At 33.2% G+C, this 15,044-nt stretch overlaps 1 protein-coding gene across 8 annotated transcripts in view; it reads left to right on the forward strand.

Moving 5' to 3' along the window:
• Positions 1 to 15,044, forward strand: part of DGKB (diacylglycerol kinase beta) — a 694,510-nt gene that overhangs the window by 287,238 nt on the left and 392,228 nt on the right. For all 8 annotated transcript variants that reach the window (XM_072783961.1, XM_072783954.1, XM_072783956.1 and 5 more), the window contains 3 exons: positions 724 to 809; positions 3,588 to 3,677; positions 10,389 to 10,549. In XM_072783961.1, the coding sequence (XP_072640062.1) occupies positions 724 to 809; positions 3,588 to 3,677; positions 10,389 to 10,549 (337 nt within the window). The remainder of the gene's footprint in view (positions 1 to 723; positions 810 to 3,587; positions 3,678 to 10,388; positions 10,550 to 15,044) is intronic.

Raw genomic sequence — 15,044 nt, forward strand, 5'->3', positions numbered from 1 at the left:
GGCATGTGCTATTGTGTAACTGGTTATATTACCTGCCTTTTTAACTTTCTCCTAAGGTAGGTTGCATTAATAAGCACAGCGCTGTTTGCAGTAGCAACAGAAGCTATGGGCATTTATTACAGCCCACTTAGCAATTAGGTTTGAGTATTCCTAGGTAAAAACACTGAGGGCCATGTCAAAACACAAGGGAAAGGCTGGCTCTCATTTGCCAATTCTAAGTCAAAGGAAACACTGAAACACCCCAGAAGTGGTGTAATCAGTTTTTTCCAGTAATGGAAAAGGTTGAAAACTCTCAAAGACATATTTGCTGGCATAATAGTTGTACTTACACAATGATTCAAAAGAGAATTTTTGCTTAATAAAAATTATTAAATGAAATATTGTAGTATATGTCACTTTGCATTATATGTGAAATGCTGATCACGTGAGAGATTTTAATAAAAATTATTATATTGTATTAGTTTTGTTTTTTAAACTTTAGAGTTGATAAAAAATAAAATATATTATATATTTAAAATATGTTTAAATCAAGATGTAAATTCTTTAATTTTAGAATTGTATTCTAGATAAGAATTTAATATTTTTCAATAAAATCATTGAGATTATCCTATAATTTCCATAATATAAAAATGTCTTTTATTAGATAAAATGCTAAGAATACAAAACTTTAAAAATCCAAATTTTAAAATATCAATTATGTGCTAAAACGTGCTTGTTTTTCAGGTTAAACTTTTTCCGTGATGTTCCTGATTTCAGAGTGTTAGCCTGTGGTGGAGATGGAACCGTGGGGTGGATTTTGGACTGCATAGGTAATGAAGACACATACTTAAACATGGCTGGGATGCAAGTGGAAACCTAAAATTCTGTATGTTTTATTTGTTTTATGAGTGCATTGATATCTTTGGATGCTACAGTGATGCAATGGGATATCTGGCGTTGTTGCAGATTATTTACTGGTTTAATATGTTTTCTATATTTTAAAGTTATAATTGACAAAATAATTTGCAAGTATCTAGAGATACTTCTTTTTTAATCCATTTCTCATGGAATTTAATAAACCCTCAGAGCTATTTTGAGATCAGGCTCTATAAATTCCATTTGTTTAAGTGCCCTGGGGAGGGAGCCAAAGAGATTCTTAGCATTTGTGATAAAATTTGTGTCAAATAGATGTACTTATTTTATTTTCATAGCCATTGTACTAAGGTTTTTTTACCGCATTCATCTTAATTCTCACAACACTGTAACACAGTGTTGATAATCCCATTTTAGAAAGAAGCTGTTAAGGTGTGGAAAAGTTAAATAATTAGAGTGGAATCTGAGAGCTGTGAGTTGATAGAACTGGGATTAGAGCTCACCATTTACCCTTAACCTAGCTTGTTTTTCTGATTAAGTTTTTACAACTTTAGTTTTATAAGATATATGATTGAAGATAAAATGTAGACATGTATCACAAAAGCTTGATGATTGAGAAAAATTATCTGGTTTTTCAGAGACAGTTGTCAAAACTGATTACTATCAGTAGAGTGATCATTAATTGACCTTCATTAGGAGATATCTCAAACAAATATCCATTTTTTGGACCAATTCTTTGTTAAAAATGGCCATTTCAGGGGTGCCTGAGGGGGCAGTTGGCTGAGCATCCGACTCTTGGTTTCAGCTGAGGTCATGATGTCAGGGTCAAGCCCTGTGTTGAGCTCTGCACTCAGTACAGAGTCTGCTTAAGATTCTCTCTCCCTCTGTCTCTGCCTCTCATGCTGGTGCTCTCTCTCTCTCTCCCTCTCTCTCTAATAAATCTTTTTTTTTTTTTAAATGGGCCTTTTCAGAAAAGGGAAAGAATTGGTTCAAAAAAAGATTTTACTATCTATATAAATTAAAACACTTATATTTAGTAAATGCAGGTGAACATATTCTATCTTTTCATGCACATAAAAGTACTCAATTAAAAGTGAGTGCATATTGTCAGCATCCTATGCTGAGCTTTTGGTGAGCATCTTATGACTCTAGTCTGTTTTCTTTTTCAAAGATTTTATTTATTTATTCATGAGGGACACACACACACACAGAGAGATAGAGAGAGAGAGAGAGGCAGAGAGAGAGAAGCAGGCTCCATGCAAGAGGAGCCTGATGTGGGACTTGATCCTGGGTCTCCAGGATCATGCTCTGGGCCAAAGGCAGGTGCTAAACCGCTGAGCCACCCAGGGATTCCCCCCCCCCTTTTTTTAAGAAACAGTGAAAATCGTGTTCCTTGGCCTTCCAACAAAAGATGTAAATATGCAATATTTAAGAAGAAAAACAGAATTTGAGAACTGCAGAAATTAGTTGCTTCAACAAAGTCTCAGGACTTGAAATTTTAGTGAAAACAATAGGATATTATGAGTTAATTTTAGCTCAAATCCAAGCCTTATCTACTACACCATAACACATCCATCCCAAAATAATCAATTCCCTTCCCATTCTTCCACACAAACACATAATCACTTTAAGATGCTGAGAAAATAGAAAAAAAAATGAAGAAAGGTAATATATGTTTGTGAGAGTCATTGAAGGCATATGATGGTTTAAACAAAACTATGTTGGAACACCTGAGTGGCTCAGTTGGTTAAGCATGGACTCTTGGTTTTGGCTCAGGTAATGATGTCAGGGTGGTAAGATCTAGCCTCATGTCAGGCTCCACATCTCATTCAAGTGCATAATAAATAAATAAATAAATAAATAAATAAATAAATAAATTCCATACCATGTGGAATTTTGGAGTGCCAGGGTGACTCAATGGGTTAAGCATTTGCCTTCAGCTCAGATCATGATCCTGGGGTCTTGAGATGGATCCTGGTGTGGCAAGCTTCCTGCTCAGTGGAGAGTCAGCTTCTCCCTCTCCCTCTGCTCCTCTTGCCCCCTGCTCATGCTCTCTCTCTCAAATAACTAAATAAAATCTTAAAAAAAAAAGAAACTATGTGGAATTTCGATGCAGAGATCTTTACTGCTCTGAGCCCAACGCATTACGTTGTGTAAAGCTTAATCTCAAAGAAAACCTGATGATCTCAGAGTTACCCGGTTCTTATGTTGCTTACTCTGATCCACCATGGGTAGGAACAACAAAATAAAACTGTTTTAGCATTTTACTAGCTTTTAGAGTTTGATTTTTCAAAATATTTTATTCCTTAAAGTGAAATGTATCTGGAGTTGGTGTTGCAAAATAACTTTTTATAGGAACCCACACCTCCACTTTGGTAATGCCTCTCTAGTACATTATATGACTGACACATATACCTGCATCTCTGAGATTTCAATAATGTTAAATCATACCCACCACCATTTTTAACTGAGTTAAGATTTTAAAAGTCTTTCTTCAGACATGGGTCTTGAAATTTCCTTTTGCTTTGTGTATTGTGGTATTTATTTGTGTTTTATAAATTGCAACAAATACATATGAATTAATCTTAGTTTATAATTTTATATAGCTATAAAATGTAACATTTTCTGGTTATAAGTACCTAGTGGAATGCCTTCATTTTATGCCAAGCTGTCTTTTTTACTGTTGTTCCATCTGTGATCAAAATTTTATTTTATTTTAATTTTTGATTCCACAGAAAAGGCTAATGTTGTCAAGCATCCTCCAGTTGCTATTCTGCCTCTTGGGACCGGCAATGATCTAGCAAGATGCCTGCGATGGGGAGGAGGTAAAACAGCTAACATAATAATGAAAATACTAAAAAAAAAAAAAAAAAAAAGAAAGAAATACAGTGGACAGCATCCCCCCCTTAAAAATAATCCTAAACCCATCATTTTTAATACATGACAACTGCCAAGTGAATTTAGCAAATATAATTGCTTTGAAAAATGCAGTATATAATTTTGAACAATCGTCCAGGGTAGAGAAAGAAATAGTGGCCCAGGAGCTAGACTGTGTGAGTGCTGGCTTTTATTCTGATGTTAATTATAGACTTGATGGGGCAAGGCAAGCTTCTAAACCTCTTTGGTTTGGGGTTTCTGGCTTAAGAAATGAGATAAACATGGGCTGACTCTTAAGTAGTGTTCAGATATTTTTAAAAGATTTTATTTATTTATTCATGAGAGACACACACAGAGAGAGAGAGGCAGAGACACAGGCAGAGGGAGAAGCAGGCTCCATGCAGGGAGTCTGACGTGGAACTCTATCTTGGGACTCCAGGATTACGACTTGGGCTAAAGGCGGCGCTAAACCGCTGAGCCACCCAGGCTGCCCTGTTAAGATTTTTATTTATTTTTTATTTATTTATTTATTTATTTATTTATTTATTTATTTATTTATTATTTTAAGATTTTTAGTCTCTGAGTTGTGTAACAAAATCATGAACAAAGGAAAAATTGAAAGACTAATGAATAACTTGTCCAGGAATAAATACATTAAGGAACACTTACTTTTTGAGACCCACTTTATATCAATTGGTATGTTCTGTTCTTGGGATATAGAGTAAGGATGCAAAACAAGGTCTACCTTCAAAGAGGCCTTGGATTCTAGTGGCAAATAAGTCATAAGTAAGTTGTGAGACATCCTACTAACAAGATAACCTATAACCAATATAGTGAAAGGCCTCATTGAGGAAATGACAAGATAACATCGGGAGAATCCTAATAGATGGAAAAATAATAGCCATACAGAACTGAGACTAGACTTAATAGGCAGAAACGATTTCAAGTAAGAGGCCCAGAGGTAGGAAGGGACTTGACATACTCAAGGAACTCAAAATAGAATAGTGTGGATGAAATAGGGTAAGAGGGGAATATATCAAAAGGTCTTAAAATAATTTGAAATTTCATTAATAGGCTCTACTTGAAGATGCCAAAGAAAAGAAAACCAGATTTTGCTAAAGAAGTCAGAAATGAAACTAAGTAACTTTAACTTAGAGTTTAAAAAGTCTCTACTTAGAGAAGTTTAAAAAGTGTCTATTAAGTGTGAATGAGAAGCCCTTGGGGAGCTTGTTAAAAATACAGTGGCCTGACCTCACCCCAAATATGCTGAATGGAAATCTCTGGGGTGGGAACTGGGCAGATGATTTTCTTTTTAAACAAACTCCATGAGTAACTCTGATTTACAATAAAAATTTGAGAACAACAACAAAAATTTGAAAACAGTTTTTCCATGAGTATTTGGACAACTGGTAAACTTTAAGCTGTGTATATTTCTATGTATATGTGTATATGTGTATACGACAGGCAGAATTGGGGCCTAAATTACAAACTTGATAAATGATATATTTATAATTTTCATTAAGAATATAATTTAGTAGGAGAGCCAGGTGGCTCAGCAGTTTAGCGCCCCCTTCAGCCCAGGGCGTGATCCTGGAGACCTGGGATCAAGTCCCACGTCAGGCTCCCTTCATGGAGCCTGCTTCTTCCTCTGCCTGTGTCTCTGCCTCTCTGTCTCTGTGTGTCTCTCATTAATAAATAAATAAAATATTTATTTTTTTAAGATTTATTTATTTATTTATTCATGATAGACATAGAGAAAGAGAGCGAGGCAGAGACACAGGAGGAGGGAGAAGCAGGCTCCATGCTGGGAGCCCAACGTGGGACTCGATTCCGGGACTCCAGGATCAGGCCCCGGGCCAAAGGCAGGCACTAAACCTCTGAGCCACCCAGGGATCCCCCTAAATAAAATCTTTTAAAAAAGAATATAATTTAGTAAAAGAATAACTTGAAACACGGAGTTAAATCTCATAGAATCTAAAGACAGACAGATACATAGAAACATTGCTTATAAGATGCTTGTATATATGCTTGTATGCCAGTGCTTACATATCTATATTAATTAAAAGGAAGAGAATCACACATGTGGTTTCTTGTATATTCTTTGAAAAATATTTTTGATATTAAAATTATTCATTTCATTTAAATTCCAAACTCATAAAGGGCTTCAATCTCAAAATTGACATAAAAGTTCCATTCAAGGTATCTTCTCATGATTTCCTTATAAAACAATTAAAATATATTATTATCAGTAGTCAATGACATATGAATTGTGGCATATGCCAAATTATATATTAATAATAAACTCCTGTGCTTGCCTTGCATATGTTGATACTGTTTTAGGTGCTGGATTTAGAGTGAAAAAAAAATAAATGAAAAGTTCCTACCTTTTGGAGATTATATTTTCATTGAGTACACAGACAATAAATCAAGGAACAATAAAATATACAATAACAAAATTAGATAAAAGCTATGAAAGTCTCAAACATATTTAGAAAATAATGGAGGGAAACTATTCAGCTACATAGTTGAGGGCCACTCTGAGGAGGTAATATATAAGCTATATTTATAATATAAGGCAGGAAAATAGCTTCTGAAATTGAAAGGGCTGAAGCAAGGCTGATGACTCTTGAATTATCTTTTGAATCATCTGTGAGGCAGTGGGTTGGAATGGAGTGGGGGTGGAGGAGACAGTGATTAGTGTGAGATTGGAGAGACAATCAAGAGCCAAATAATGCAGGGTCTTGGTGGTCTTGTTAAGAATTTTATTTTATTGAATTTGAAGCAAAAAGTGAAGTATGGAAAGCATTTCAAAACAGCATGATACAATGACATTAATGTCTTCAAAAATAAATTAATTGGGAGGTATAAAAAAACTGAAGAAAATTAAGAAATTGTGAAAATGTAGAGAATCATGCTTTTCCAACTCAGAACTTGTGTTATAGTTTTTGTGATTAGAGAATAAAGTTGCTGGACCAGGGTAGTGATAATGGAATGGGGCAGGTAGATAAAGTGGGGTTCTATTTTTAAGGAAGGACTGGTAGATCCTGTTGGTGGATTGAATAGGGGCTTTGGGGAAACCAAGGTATTAAGGGGGACTGCAAAATGCTTAAGTCTAGTGATTAGGAAAATGGAGATGCGATGTGGTAAAGTTTATTAAAAATTAACATGCTGTGAAGTGTGATTATTTCTTGCCAGGTGTGCAACTATCTTTGAGCAAGTTGCTTACTTACTGTGTGCTTCAGATTCCTCATTAGAGTTTGAAAAAATGATAGTGCCTATTTTGTAGGTTCTTATACCAAACGATCACATTGTTTACCTAGTGTTTGTGCTGAGTACTTTATGTAGTTGTAGCTATTATCATCATGCTTATAAAGGTCTTGATTCAACCAATAATCATTTAATTCACTGGAATATATTGAAATTTATTTTTTACAAGGATATGTTTGGGAAAATATAAGACTGTAAGAATGTAGGAAGTCCTAAGGCATTTGCAAATACTTAATTTACATGATCTTTTCAATTTTTCTAGCAGTAATTAATCTCTCTAAAATTTAAGATTATTGCAGGAAAAATGTGTCATGAAGAGTAAGGGTGTAAGCATACATTGACAAATCTAGATTGTTGCTTTCCTTTATGTGACTTGCTTTCCTTTTTAAAAATTTCTATGACGTTTTATATAGATTTGGTAATAACGTCATACCTTTACACAGAAATTATTTTTTTTAAATTTATTTATTCATGAGATGTGCACACAGAAAGAGACAGAGGTAGAGGGAGAAGCAGGTTCTCCGCAGAGACCCCCATGCAGAACTCCATCCCGGATCCCAGGATCATGTCCTGAGCTGAAGGCGACAGATGCTCAACCACTGAGCCACCCAGGCATCCCATAGAAAATAAATATTAATTATGTTTTTATTTTGTTTCTTAGCCTAGAGGGATTAGAGGTTTAAATCAAAATAATGGAAGCAAAACACCATCATTTTTTTTTTTCTGGGCATAAGCTTTTACTTGTATATTTAGTTAGTTTAACATGTCTTTTAAAAAAAATACATGATCTTGAGTTTTGGAATACTATTTACAGTTATGAATCGGTATTTAACAAACTTGAACATAGATAAATGCAAACAGGTAGGGTGTAAATATTTGTTAAATTGGAGACTGCAATTTGGAATTTGTCACCTTTGGAAATTAGCTCTGAACTGCAGATGTTGTGATACTCAAAATAGATTTATGGCTTACTTCTTTCCATTTCTATTTGGCTAGAAGGCTGATTGATATTAGCCTCTTTCATGCTAATCCATAAAAACTTTGAGAACATAACCAGTGCTAAAGATTTTAAGGTGAGTGGCACTACTAGAATCTAGCTGTGGTAATTAATTTTCACTAAATCCATTCCTGCTTTATTCTCTCCCAGTCAGTTGCTGTTCCTACATTTTTCTAGTGTTATACTGAACTATGCTGCTATTAACTTGATGTAGCTGGGGACAAACTTAAAATTTTATTTAAATACTGTTATTTGCTTGTGTATATGCTGAGTGTATATATATTGATATCATATTATATTTTGTTATATATTGTAGCATACTTCCATGCTATATTATACTGTTCTGTTAATATATGTAAATTCATTTATGTCTGAAAATCATCATACTTATTTTCTAATTAGTAGAATTTGCAAAAGAGGGGAATATACTTAACTTTTTATTCAGTTCAATGGGGAAAATATATATAAAATTTATTTGGAGGCTAAAATTTATTATTTTTAAAAGAAATTAAAAACTTAGAAGAAATTAAACTTTGAGAATGAGGACTATTCCTCATAGAATAGTTTTAATAGAACTATTAAAAATGTGAGATATTTGTAAGTTTTGTTATAATCTCATACTTTAAGTAATTCAGTGTTTGTACTGAGTATAGTTATACACATTATTGTGTATATTCATTGTTTTTGAATTATGCTACAAAAATACAATATGACATCTTTAAAAAATAATATTTGGTGCTTTTAATACTTTTATCTGTCTAGTCATTGTTTGTTGTGCTCTGCTGTATGTATTAGCTAGTACATAATTATTTTACCTGTGTAAGATAAAAGATAATAGTGGGTGCCTAAATAGGCACTCCTGTATTCTGGGTGCCTTGAACTTCTAATAGTTAATTCAACAAATACACCATTAAGTAATTTATTTATCCTTAGAGAATGTTGGCATAGTACAGTGCCTCTTCTTTTTTTTTTTTTTTCTTTTAACCCAATTAGTTTTACAGTGTTATGTGTGCTAACACCTCTAATGAGGACTCATAGCCTCTGGCATTTACTCGTTCAACGAATACATTATTAAAATATCGACCAAAGTTGGACACAGAAAAAAAATCTATGAAAATATTGTCCCAACTTAAAATATCAATTCAAGAATCTGTGTATGTATCTGTGTGTAGAGTAAGAGATATTATTTAACTTCGTACAGTATTTCGAATTATGTCATCATTATATGGTTGAAAACTTTCTATTCTTATGCTTCATGTACTGAGAACTTTTATGCATTTTCTCATTTAATTTTCACAATAAACAGAAATTTTTACAGAGGAAGGCATTATTTAGGGAGGGTAAAAGCGAAATTAAATAACACAACCAGGATTAAGCTATAGTCTGAATTATAATGTTATATAGATAGATACATTTAAGAGAAAATATAATATTAAGGAATAACTTTATTTTCAGGCCATGTTGATGATCTGCAGTAGATTCATTAAAACTAGATTTGTTAAGCATTTACTCTAGGGCAGACTTGGGAAAAGAAACTTGTAGTGAGAAAGATGCAAATAACTTTAAGCAGGGCACCTGGGGGGCTTAGTGGTTGGATGTCTGCCTTTGGCTCAGGGCATGATCCCAGGGTCCTGGGATCGAGTCCTACATCAGGCTCCCTGTGGGGATCCTATTCTCCTTCCACCTGTGTCTCTCATGAATAAAAGCAAAACAAAACAAAACTCTAAGGCAGGGTACTAGTTGTAAGGTAGGGCTAGTTTGTAGAACTGCGTGCTGTGGAACTGTAGGAAGGGTGGCTTCTGGAAAAAAGTACTATCAAATATAAAATTTGCAGCAGGAGCAGAAACAAGTCAGCCAAAAGAAAAGAGATACTCTGGATATAGAATAAGAGATGATATGACATAAAATGAAAAAGAGAAGGACCTTCTACTTAACCTGAACATTTTTCTGTATCACTAGAGGGCAAAGTGTGAGGACCAGGGAGAGATGAAGAGGGAAAAGTCTGAAATCACATCCAGGCTTTTTACTTCTGCAACTAGGTAGAGGGTGTTGCCTGTCTGAAAGGGAGTTAACAGGAAGAAGATATGGAAGTAGATCATTAATTTCATTTTGAATACATAGATATAAAGTTTTGTAGGGATATGCAGTGGAGATGCTGATTTGGCATTTGACTATACTGAGAATTTGCACTACAGGAGAGGGGTATGAGTTGCGCATTAAAGCTATAACTAAAATATTTGTATGATCTTATGATTATAGTTCTTTATCTGTGTTAGTTTGTTTTAAAATGCATTGTTTGGCTTTAGAATGAGACATACACACACTCTAAAATGTATATAAATACAGCTTTTGTTATTTTGTTACATTTTTTCTCAAGATATTTTTTTTCAATTAGGTTATGAAGGTGAGAATCTGATGAAAATCCTAAAAGACATTGAAAACAGCACAGAAATCATGTTGGACAGGTGGAAGTTTGAAGTCATACCTAATGACAAAGATGAGAAGGGAGACCCAGTGCCTTACAGTATCATCAATAATTACTTTTCCATTGGCGTGGTAAGATTTTACACTAACTGTTCTTTTAACCAGTCCAGAATAATCACTGTGTTTAAACTCTTATGCTATGAAGATTTACTGATTATAAATAATTTATTTGACTTTTGTGTCAGCAAAACATCTCTTCTAATGGGCAATAATAAAGCTTATGAATTTATTCAAAGTCAGAGAATCAGCAATAGATAAATTTTTCATGTGTTAAACAAAGGAAAGAAACTTTTTCTTTGTAATTGATTTGACTATTCATGTTACTAAAATAAAGGGTAGAGTGGTTTGTAAGATAGTTATGTGTTAGAGTATAGGCTAAAGCTCCACATTAGCTAAAATGTGAAATTGATGCATCAAATTTTATATTATTTTGAGATATGTGTTAAAATATTATAACCTAGTAGGTTTTTACAAATAGACATTATTTTATAATTTATGCTTAGGTCTGAAGTCTATGAAAAATGCTACTCTGACTTTCAAGTGGTTAATAAGTTAAAGGGCTAACTTTTTTACTTAATTTCTTGAAAAATCTTAGACTGTAAGCAAAATATCATTTGGCAATTAAAATAGTTACTGTAGTTTTAATCCTTAAGTAATTAACTATTTTAACAGTGATTTTATACATGTGCATACATATATATGTGTATATACGTGTACGTATATTACCTGGTAGTTATGAATTCTTAAAATATATTGTGTAAAAAATTATATTCCATTTAACAGAAGCAGTCAATATTAATCTCATCTCTTTCTCTATCATGCACACACACACACACCACTAGTAGATTATAAAAGGCATTGAGTGAATCCATGAATTTAGGATGTCAAGCTACCTGAGCAATGATCCTTTAGCAGTATTTTTTCTAAGTGTCCATTTACTTATCTGTATCATGATGGTATAATTTTTTCTCTCATTGCTATAAATAATGTGCTTATATATTTAAAGAGCCTTAAATAATCATACAAAATTCAGGCTAAATATACAGTCATTACGAGTACTATGACAGTTACTATTATTTTCAAGAAAAATGTAATGTATTTGATCTATAAAAGCCCTCCTATTATTTTTTATATAAATATGCATAATAATGTTTTTAACAGCTTTACTGTCATGTAACTTACATACAACCTAATTCACCCTTTAAAGTAAACCTTTCAACAATTTTACTAAATACAGCCAATTTCAGAGGATTTTCATTACCTAAACAAGAATACTCATGCCCATCTGTAGTCGATTCTGGCTTCTTCCCTCAGCTCTTAGCAACAACTAATCTTTCTTCTAAGTTCTACCTTTTGTGGATATTTCATATAAGAAATTATACGTATATCATATAGTCTTTTACATCTGGCTTATTTCACTTCACATAATATTTTTGAAGTCACCCATATGAACTGTGTGAATACTGTATTCTCTTTTAATGATAAGTAGTATCCCACTATGTGGACATATCACATATTGTTTAGCCATTCACTGGTTAATGGACATTTAGATTGTTTTGAGTCTTTGAATATTATAAATAATGCCATTCTCTTGGGTCCCTTTAGTGTATTTAATGTGTGTTTGTTTTGGTTAATATACTTTTTAACTCCATAATTTCCAGTTGGTCCTCTTTTTATAATTTCTAGATTTTTAATTAGTATTTTCTATTTAAAGAGCCATTATTATTATATTTTCCTTTGTTCATAATCTAGTTCTTTTGACATGTTTAAAATAGCTTTTGTGAAGTTTTTGTCTGCTAAGTTCAACATCTGAAACTTGTCAGAGAGTTTAATAATATCTGAACCACATCTAAGACAATTTTTCTGCAATGTATGTGCCACAGTTTGGAATCCCTCTGTATGTCTGCTAATTTTTTTGTTGAGAACTAGATATTTTATATAATTTATTGTAAGAATTTGGATTTGGATCCACTTACAGTGGTTATGGTCGTCTCTGTGTTTGCTAAGTGACTTGTGGACACTAATTATGTGGAGCCTTTCTCTCCTGGAGTATATGGGTACTGTTAACTCAGTTTTGCTTTTTTTTGTCTTTTTAATTCTTGTTTTTATCTTAATCCTGGCCTCCTAGGGATCACCCCTGTGTTAGCATGATTGATCTGTTTGTGCTCAGTAAGTTTGAGCCAGTACGTCTTCCTCCCTTTGCCACTGGATCTGTGTGTTCATTGTTGAATACCCAAAAACTTTAAGCATTCAGCTTTTAATATGGGCTGACCCTTATTTTGTCTCTTTTGCTCATGTATAAGAATTCACACTTAAGCCAAACATGTATAGACTATTAGGACCCATTTTGGTCTTTTCTGAACAGGTGTGCAGCCTTGCACACACATATAACCTTTTAGACAGCCAGGAATATGTAGTAAATTATCAAGGCCCATTATGGCTATCTCATTCCCAAGATCTATGGAATTTCTGGCTAGTTGGAAAGTTAGTTGTTTGCCTTAATCAGTTTTGCAGACTCAGGCAAGCTGTGACACTGGCTTTCCTTATCCATTTGCCACTGAGATTGCTCTTGTTTTAGATAACTCTCTGGGTCATGGAGTTTTTCTACTTTCCACTCCAAATCAAATCAGTTTCCCTGACAGTGAAGGTGCTTGCTTTCATGGCTTGTCCTACCCTGAGGTTTCGTAGATTTTCTTGATTGAACACTTCAAATTTTGTAAGCTTTTAGTCAGTTTCCAGTGGTCCCCACAGCAGATAATTCTTCCCCCCTCACAGGAGATACTTGCAATGTTTGCACATACATTTGATTGTCATGACTGAAAGGGGATTGCTACTGGCAGCTCGTGGATAGAGGCTGCTAACACTCCCAGTACACAAAGCAAGCCCCTAAACACACAAGAAAAAATTATATAGCTCAAAATTTCAATAGTGCTGAGTTGAGAAACTGATATAAAGAAAGAGATGTAATAAATGCAGAACTCAAGTTGTTGAAAAAGGAGAAATAGCTAAAACCCAAAGAAATGAGAGGGGTAACTAATAAAAATAAGGTGGGAAATATAGCAAAGAATAAGAAAAAATAGAGAATGTTGGCAAAACCAAATACTGGGTTATTGAAAAGACTTGATCCAGGTCTATTGCAAAATTGATTTCATAAAATTATTGTAAAGAGAATTGCAAACAAACAATGTAGAGTGAAAAACACCAGAAAAACAAAAGATAAAACCCATAAATACAAAATGTGATATCCTAATTTAAAATATATTAGGATTACATATGAAGAATAGCAAAAATGCCAAATATAAAGACAGCTTAAATATTCAATGGTATCCCATTATTGCAATAATAATCAATGGATTTCTAAAAACAGCAATAAAAAACTTAAAATATCTAAGAATTAATAAAGAATATCCAAGAGCTACATATACAAAATGTTATAACTCTCTACAGAGACATAAGGGATCAGAACAGAGACATTTCCTATTCTTAGGTGAGATAGCTTAATATAATATATAAATTAATTTACACATTTAACCTATAACTAATGTAGAGCTGGATTTTATGACAAACTTGAAAAATTTACTCTAAATGCATATGACAAAGAAAGTCAATTTTAATAAAAAGAAGTTGGAGAACTGTTTTACCAAATTAGACATGTCACAAGTGGATTGGAAATGAAAATAGAATGGTATCATGAAATGAAGAGATGAATGAATTAGAGTAGAGAGACACATAACTGAAATCAGTATAAATGTGGCACAAGATTCACTGGAAAAATCATAGATTGCTTAGTTTAGATTGCAAATTGCTTAATGTTTAAAAATTAGTTTCCCAGGAAGAGAAAATTTTGTTAGAACTCTACTTTACATTACATACGTAATCACAAGATATATTAAAGTATTAAATTTGAAATGCAAACTTTAGAACCTAATAAAATAATATATAATAAAATATATTTATGATTTTGAAGTAAACCAGAACTAAATAAATAATATGGATTTTAATTGAGCTTATTTTAAAATGGTCTTGTTTCATTTGATTTGGAGACTCTTTCAGTGAGTAAAACATCAGAAGGAGGGGTATTTAGTCATCCCTCCCTGGGACTGGCTTCCCAGTGGGCCAAAGACTCAACACTCAGGGTTACAATCAGAGCAATCAAAGAGTTCAAGTGTTGGCTGCCATTCAGTAAGGCCTCCTTCTATTTAGCAACTTGTATTTCTGCCTCAATCAGTAAATCCAAAAAACAATAAAATGAAATGAATTATTTATCTCAAGCTATTCCTGAATATATAAGAAGTGTGGAATTAGAGTATGGAAAAGATGAGGGGACATTTCAACTTTTTGTTATTGCAAGAATGGGAAAGATTAAGATGGCATACACTTTGTACTTGAAATTAGCTCTTGGAACCTCACTACCTGATAGTTACAAGGTGATCTCAAAGTTTGACAATACTGTCATGGTTTCCATTATTTCAACTATTTCCCTCCATTTATTGACCCTCCATTTATTCCCTCCATTTATTTATTTATTATTTAAGTGTTTTACACTTTACACACTGCTTCAAATTTT

The sequence above is a fragment of the Canis lupus genome, chromosome 18, assembly GCF_048164855.1.
Source record: "Canis lupus baileyi chromosome 18, mCanLup2.hap1, whole genome shotgun sequence".
NCBI lineage: Eukaryota > Metazoa > Chordata > Mammalia > Carnivora > Canidae > Canis > Canis lupus.